Below are 8856 nucleotides of genomic sequence, written 5' to 3' on the forward strand. Positions count from 1 at the left end.
AATGTTTGAAAGCATTTGTGCAGTGCATTTGATAATGTTTGAAAGCATTTGTGCAGTGCATTTGATAATATTTGAAAGCATTTGTGCAGTGCATTTGATACTATTTGAAAGCATTTGTGCAGTGCTTTTGATAATAATTGAAAGCATTTGTGCAGTGCATTTGATAATATCTGAAAGCATTTGTGCAGTGCATTTGATAATATTTGAAAGTATTTGTGCAGTGCATTTGATAATAATTGAAAGTATTTGTGCAGTGCATTTGATAATAATTGAAAGCATTTATGCAGTGCATTTGATAATAATTAAAAGCATTTATGCAGTGCATTTGAAAAGATTTCAAGACATCTGTGCGATGTGTTCGAAGATATCTGAAAGCATTTGTATAGCGTATTGCACTTAAAATTATTTGAAAGTATTCGTGGAGTGCATTTGAGAATATTTATGCGGGGCATTTAATATCATAGGTAGTACAACTGAAAATATTTGTGAAATCAAGATATTTGGAATTTTCGAGAAGCTTGATTTAAAACATAAATTTATAAGTAATTCAAACTATTCAGCATATGATCCTTCCGAGGCTGTAAATATATTGACCTCTTTATTGGCCGATAATTCTGGCAAGCCTGCATTCAAAGAAAAATTATGAGTTTTGGGGGGAGGTTGATTCGCATTGACTTTGAAGCCTTGGTTCTTCATACTCCTTCTTTCTTCAACTTAGTTTGGACTTGCAATCCCCGTCTATTCTAAATCTTGGCTAATAAATAACAGGAAAGTATTTGGTGTAAAGGTCCATATTAAAAGTAATAAGATAAATTATATATATATATATATAATAGTAAAGAATTTCTGCAAAATTTTAGATTGCGACATGTCGTGAAACGAAGCAAACGTCCTTTTCTTTCTTCAACCTGATTATTCTATTTCCCACATACTCTTCAATTTTCTTGACGTCTTCTTCTAATGTTGCCCGCAAAACTGTCCCAGTTTTGGTAAAGAGAGATAATGATATTTCATCATGATAACGAAAAGACCGAACCATACGTAATTCGTGAATACATTCCTTGAGAATTGAAACAAAGGGGCCGAGTCCTTTACTGGTTGCCTAGCTTTCCAACATGAACTAGACTATACGTAATTATCATATACGAAATAATAATAAGAAGGAGGGAAATGAAAATTTTCTCATAATGTGACCGAAGCCGATACAGGCCGCCTACGTATCCCACCAAGGGAATCAGGCCAGGCGTAGTTCATAGTACATAACAATGGGATCTTCTTTATAATTTTTCCTAAGTGACCAGACCTGATATGGGTTTCCTACGTATCCCGCTAAGGGAATCAGGGCGGAACGTAGTTCTTCAATATTACATAAAATATTACATGAAACAATATAAAGGCTCCTAGACATAGTATTTCTTAATCGCATCTGAATTGATGGCTTTCGGCCATATCTTTCCGTCCATTTCTGCTAGAATCACCGCTCCTCCAGTCAACACTCTGTGAACCACATAAGGCCCATGCCAATTAGGCGCAAACTTCCCCTTAGCTTCTTCTTGGTGCGGGAATATCCGTTTTAACACCAATTGTCCCGGCTTGAACTGTCTCAGTCTTACCTTTTTATTGAAAGCTTTGGCCATCCTATGTTGATAAAGTTGTCCGTGACAAACTGCATTCATTCTCTTTTCATCAATGAGCATCAATTGTTCATATCGGCTTTGTATCCATTTGGCATCACTCAACTCAGCTTCTTGGATTATCCTCAGGGATGGTATCTCAACTTCCATTGGTAATACTGCTTCTGTTCCATAAACCAAAAGATAAGGTGTTGCCCCAGTCGAAGTCCTAATCGTGGTGCGATAGCCAAGGAGGGCAAACGGTAAATTTTCATGCCAATGCTTATAATTATCAATCATCTTTCGCAATATTCTTTTGATATTCTTGTTGGCAGCCTCAACTGCTCCATTCATCTGTGGTCGATAAGGAGTAGAATTGCGGTGAATGATTTTGAACTTATCACATATCTCATGCATCAAACTGCTATTGAGGTTAGCTCCATTATCTGTTATAATCGAATGGGGGATGCCAAATCTACAAACTATGTTATTGCGAACGAAATCTGTCACCACTTTTTTTGTCACAAACTTATGTGAGGATGCTTCTACCCATTTTGTGAAGTAATCGATAGCTACCAAAATGAACCTGTGTCCATTTGATGCGGCTGGCTCAATAGGACCGATGACATCCATGCCCCAGGCTACAAACGGCCAAGGAGAACTCGTCACATTGAGTTCATTCGGTGGAACTCGGATCAAATCACCATGAATCTGACATTGATGACATTTCCTCACAAAGCGAATGCAGTCTGTTTCCATAGTCATCCAGAAATATCCGGCCCGCACAATCTTCTTTGCCAAAGTAAAACCATTCATGTGTGGCCCGCAAGTACCCCCATGTATTTCTTCAATCAACTTGCTCGCCTCTTGGGAGTCAACACACCTTAATAAACCTAAATCTGGAGTCCTCCTATAAAGGATTTCTCCACTTAAGAAAAAGTGATTTGCAAGCCTCCGCAGTGTTCTCTTTTGAATATTGCTTATGCCTTCTGGATAATCTCCTTCTTTGAGATACCTCACAATATCATAGTACCATGGTTCTCCATCCATTTCTTCATCCACATGGAAACAATAGGCCGGTTGATCCTGCACATTGATTTTGATTGGATCTATGTAATTCTTGTCTGGATGTTGAATCATAGAAGACATGGTTACCAAGGCATCTGCGAATTCATTTTGAGCTCTAGGAATATGCCTGAACTCTATCTTGATAAATTTCTTGCATATCTTCTTCACACATTGCAAATAGGGGAGTATCTTCACATTCTTGGTGCTCCATTCGCCTTGTACCTGGTGAATCAATAAGTCTGAGTCACCTATAACCAACAATTCTTGTATATTCATATCAACAGCCATTCTGAGTCCAAGAATACAAGCTTCATACTCCGCCATATTGTTAGTGCATAGAAACTTGAATTTCGCTGAGACTGGATAATGTTGACCTGATTCTGAGACAAGCACTGCCCCAGCACCGACTCCTTTAGAATTTGCAGCACCATCAAAGAACATCCTCCACCCATGATATTCTTCTAAAATATCCTCTCCAATAAATAACACCTCTTCATCAGGGAAATAAGTTTTAAGAGGCTCGTATTCTTCATCCACAGGGTTTTCAGCAAGATGATCAGCAAGCGCCTGTCCCTTGATGGCCTTCTGAGTGACATAAATAATATCGAATTCACTTAGTAAAATTTGCCATTTTGCCAACTTCCCCGTTGGCATAGGCTTCTGAAATATGTATTTGAGTGGATCCATCCTTGAGATGAGAAAAGTGGTATACGCGCATAAGTAATGTCTTAACTTTTGTGCAACCCAAGTCAAGGCACAACAAGTGCGTTCCAATAAAGTATACCGGGCTTCATAAGGCGTGAATTTCTTGCTCAAGTAGTATATAGCCTGTTCTTTCCTCCCAGTTTCATCATGTTGTCCTAACACACATCCAAATGCATTGTCCGATACTGACATATATAGTAGCAATGGTCTCCCCGATTTTGGAGGCACCAAGACGGGCGGACTAGACAAGTACTCCTTGATTCTGTCAAAAGCTTGTTGACAATCTTCAGTCCATTTAATGGCAGCGTCTTTCCTCAACAACTTGAAGATTGGTTCACAAATTATAGTCGACTGTGCAATGAATCGACTAATGTAATTTAGTCAACCAAGAAAACTCATTACATCCTTTCGACTCTTTGGAGGGGGCAAGTCTTGAATAGCCTTTATTTTTGAAGGATCCAATTCTATGCCCTTCCTACTCACAATGAAACCCAACAACTTTCCAGCAGGGACACCAAATGCACACTTTGCAGGATTTAATTTCAGATTATACCTCCTCAACCTATCAAAGAACTTCTTCAAATCTGTGAGGTGATTGGAGCTCTTTTGTGACTTGATAATGACATCATCTACATAGACTTCAATCTCCTTATGGATCATGTCATGAAAAATGGTAGTCATAGCTCTCATGTATGTTGCTTCTGCATTCTTGAGTCCGAAAGGCATTACTCGATAACAATACACTCCCCAAGGTGTGATGAATGCCGTTTTATCAGCGTCTTCTTCATCCATTAGAATCTGATGGTAGCCTGCAAAGCAATCAACAAATGACTGCAACTCATGCTTTGCACAATTATCAATAAGTATGTGAATGTTTGGAAGTGGAAAATCATCTTTCGGACTGGCCTTGTTGAGGTCTCGATAGTCTACACATACTCTGATTTTTCCATCTTTCTTTGGCACTGGCACTATATTAGCTAACCATGTAGGATACTTTGTGACTCGGATGACGTTGGCGTCGATTTGCTTAGAAACTTCTTCCTTAACTTTTAAACTCAGATCAGGCTTGATCTTCCTTGGCTTTTGCTTGACTGGGGGACAAGATGGATCAGTTGGCAACTTATGTGAAACAATGTTTGTGCTTAGACCCGGCATATCATCATAAGACCATGCAAATACATCCATATATTGTCCCAAAAGATCAATAAGTTCTTTTCTTTGAGACGGAGTCAAATGGATGCTAATTCTTGTTTCTTTCATTAGTTCTGAATCTCCCAAATTTACCGTCTCAGTTTCATCCAAATTTGGCTTTATTTTATTCTCAAAATGTTCAAAATCTTCAGTCAACTCTTCAGGTTGCACCTCTTCTTCATATTCCTCAAAAGATTGCTCGGTATTTGAGATTTGTTTGCTCATTTCATTACATGTCACATTCTCGGTATTGGCAGATTTATTAATTTGTTCGCTGAAAGGGAGTAAAAAAATAAATAAATAAAATTTATAATTAAGTACAAAATTTTGAATTTTAAAGCAGAAAATATGGCTTAGATGTGGCATTTAAGATTTCAAAAGTGGAGGCAAAACATTTAAAGATTCTTAAACATGATTCAGGCCTCAATTTTGAATCATGTTATTTCATTAATTCTAGTACAAACATCTACCAAGATTTTCGAGGAAACGGGGATGGGTTATAAGTCCAATTATTCAAAGCATCTCCAGGCTCCATATCCCATATGGTCGGAATCTCGGTACAATCCTCCAAGATCATGTTGCATTCCACTTCTTCTATAAATAAGTTTTTGAGTCCTTCCACGAGGGTGTTTTCAGCGTCTTCCTCTGATTCCTTTATAATATATGCCTTGGAAAATGACTGATTCAAGTGCGGAATGGGATGGGGCAATGAAATGTCAATTTTCCTTTTGAGATCGGCCAATGAGACTTCTTCAGGAGTAGGCTTGTATCCCAAACCAAAGGTGTATTTCTGGCCCGACAATTGAATTGGTTCCACTATTCCACCTAAGTTCACTCCAAGACCTCGACCAGGCATGAAACCATTCTTCAACATTTCCCAAGCCACCATCACAAGCACACGTGGTAACTTTACCCTTTCGGTTTGATGAACACACATAATCTCTTTAGTATGGAACACAGACCCATCCAGTTCTTCCATACTTTCAACAACAGGGATTGAATTCTCAGGATACATGGAATTACTACCTTCTCCATGAACAATAATCTCGTGGTGGTTCCAAACAAATTTCAAATTTTGGTGCAGGGTAGAAGGGACCGCACCAGCCATATGGATCCAAGGTCTCCCAAGCAATAAATTGTAACTAGCAGGTATGTCCAATACTTGGAATTCTACCACGAACTCTTCGGGTCCAATTTGCAGTGGCAAATCAATTTCGCCAATGACTCCCCTTTGTGTTCCATCAAAACCTCTAACCCTCACATGGCTTTCACGAATTTTCCCGATATTAATTCCCAAAGCTCGAAGGGTATTGAAAGGACATATGTTAACAGCTGAACCATTGTCAATCAGAACTCTAGAAACAAACTTGTCCCTACACCTGACAGTGATGTTCAATGCTTTGTTATGTCCCAAACCTTCAGATGGTAATTCCTCTTCGTGAAAACAGACTTTGTTTGCTTCCAAAACCTGCCCTACCATGGCTGAAAGATTCTCACTTGTGATATTGGTCGGAACATAAGCTTCACTTAGAACTTTCACCAAAGCGCTCCTGTGAGTTTCAGAACTCATCAATAATGACATCAAGGAAATTTGGGCGGGAGTCTTCTTCAACTGTTCAACAACAGAATATTCTTTTGTTGGCATTTTCCTCCAAAAATCCTCTATTTCAGCTTCTGTCACAACTTTCTTTTGGTTAACTTCCTTATTCGGTACGATTCGTGCAACACCTTCAGGGGCATAACATCGCCCTGATCTTGTCATTCCGGCAGCAGCAACTTCTACAACTACCTTTCCTTTCCCTTTGTCCTTTGTGTCAGTTGAGTAACTCCAGGGAACTGCTTTAGTATCAAAATGAGTTGATTGAGCAACCAAAACCGTAATTTTAGGTTTAGGAACCAAAACTTCTACTTCAAATGGCGCTCGCGCCTGGATTGTGATAATGGGAGCAATAAAGGCAGATGCCATAACATTCTTCTCTTCTTTGATTGGCAAAATAGTCCCTTCCAAATTGCATTCTTCATCAATGGTGATCATGTTCACATTCTCATGATTTGGAAGAGGATTGTTATTTACATTGGGGGCAGCACCTCTGAGTTGAATAACTCCTTCTTTGATTAATGCCTCAATCTTGTCCTTGAGAGTAAGACAGTTCTCGGTGTCATGTCCAGCAGCTCCAGAGTGATAGACGCAATGCTTAGTGTCATCATACCATCCAGGAAGGGGGTTGGGAATTCGTGCTTGGATTGGTTGGAGTATCCCTGCGGTTCTCAACCTTTCATATAGTTGGGATAAAGGTTCGGCTAAAGGTGTATAGGTTTTGGGTGGTCTTCTTTCAAAGTTTGGGCGGGGACTTGGTGGATTTGATGGGCGAATTTGTGTTTGATAATGGGATTGAGGTGGGTATGTCGGTCGGTATTGTGAGGGATTTGGATAAGTGGGCGCTCTGGATGGATAATATATTGGCTGAGTAGTGTAAACTGGATAAGGGGCGACAGAAGGCTGGTAATATGGTTGAGGGACTTGGGTATACTGACTATGGTATGAAGGTTGGGGTAAAGGGTTTTGGTATGTTAACATTTGGTTTGGCCTACGTTCCTGGATGGTCATGACAGCGGACACTCCGTCCTTCTTCTTCTTAAAGGCTCCTCCAATTGAATCTGACTGAATTGCTTTACTTGTTGCTTGTAAGGCTGCCAAATTAGTGATTCTCCCAGTTTTAATACCTTCTTCAATGAATTCTCCCATCCTTACAACTTCAAAGAACTTTTGTCCTACCACGCTTATCATCTTTTCATAATACGTTGCATCTTTTTGAGATTGTATAAAAAGGGAGGTCATCTCACTTTCTGTCATCGGAGGTTGAACCTTTGCAGCATCTGCTCTCCATCTCATGGCATATTCTCTAAAAGACTCCGTCGACTTTTTTTCTAATTTCATCAAATAGAATCTATCTGGTATGGCCTCAGTGTTGAACTTGAACCTATCCATGAAATCCTATGCCATGATACTCCAACTATGCCATTTCTTCGGATCTTGACTTGTATACCAATCCAGTGCTTCTCCTGTCAAACTCCTTATGAATAATTTCATTCTAATGGCCTCATCTTTCCCCACTCCAACTAGCTTGTCACAATACGATCTTAAATGAGCTCGTGGATTTCCTTTCCCATCAAACACATCAAATTTTGGTACTTTATATCCTACAGGCAACTCGACATCAGGATGAACACATAAATCCTCATACTCAAATCCTTCGCACTCTTTGTGAAGTTGGATACTTTTGAACGCTTCTTTCAAATTATGAATCTCCCTAGCTACACTTTCATCTGTTTTTGATCTGGCCTTTCTCTCCATCTCCTCATATGGATCGACTTCTGGCATGGTTGGTATTGGAGTAATGAAAGGTTGAGCTTCTATTACGTATACTTGTGGCACATATTGCATGTTAGGAGTTGTAGTATGTGTCACAGGTATATGTTGGATCGTTTGGTATTTTTGGATGAGCGGGTTGGTTTGGGTGAGTGGGGATTTTTGGGTAAGTGGGTTAGTTTCAGTGAGTGGAGCTTGGGTAAGTGTAGTTTGGAGGATTGGAGTTTGGGAAACATAAGGGGTAGTGAAAGGTAGTGGATTGGTTTGTTGTGAGTTGATGTTTGCGAAATTGACTTGTGGTTGGTTGACGGGTTGTTTAGGAGCAGTCATATTGGTTTTGAAAGGGGAAGGATTTGGAAGGAAGTCTTGAGGCGAGGGAGAGTCAACAGGTGGAATAGTTGCATCTGCCCCATGTTCGGGAAGTGGTGTATTTAGGCTAATGGACAAATTGGTAAGGTTTCGAAGTCGATCGATCTCTCTTTGCATATTGGCCATTTGTTGCATCAGGTTAGCAATATGTTCATTATAAGAAATAGGATCCCTTCCTTCTGAAGCCTCAGGTTCATCTCTTGGGATAGTGACAAGTCCTAAACCATCTTGATCAGATGCACTTGAACCAGTCATGTCGGCGGGTGATCGGCCTTTTGATCTAGTGAAGTATGGATGATCCGCCAGTTCGCAGTCAACACGAATCAACCTTTGGGGAAATAAATTAGAAAGGAAAAAGAAACCTTTGTTAAACAAAAAGAAAAGAAATATATTAGTATAAATCGAATAAACAATTAGGCAAATAATGTTGGCAAATAAGGGAACACATACCACATAGCAAATAAAATACATAGTAAGAAGAGAAATTAATAGTACAAATGCGACCTAATATGCACGGGACCTCTTTTATGCCAAAGGTGG

At 39.5% G+C, this 8856-nt stretch overlaps 1 protein-coding gene and 1 pseudogene across 1 annotated transcript; both read right to left on the reverse strand.

Annotated features, from left to right (window-relative positions):
• Positions 1-1400: 1400 nt before the first annotated feature.
• Positions 1401-7323, reverse strand: LOC129875617 (uncharacterized; annotated as a pseudogene).
• Positions 7324-7572: 249 nt separating this feature from the next.
• LOC129875618 (uncharacterized) lies at positions 7573-8571 on the reverse strand. Its single transcript, XM_055950909.1, has one exon. The coding sequence runs from the start codon at positions 8569-8571 to the stop codon at positions 7573-7575; it is 999 nt and encodes a 332-aa protein (XP_055806884.1).
• Positions 8572-8856: the final 285 nt, after the last annotated feature.

Source organism: Solanum dulcamara, chromosome 12 (genome assembly GCF_947179165.1).
Source record: "Solanum dulcamara chromosome 12, daSolDulc1.2, whole genome shotgun sequence".
Classification (NCBI taxonomy): domain Eukaryota; kingdom Viridiplantae; phylum Streptophyta; class Magnoliopsida; order Solanales; family Solanaceae; genus Solanum; species Solanum dulcamara.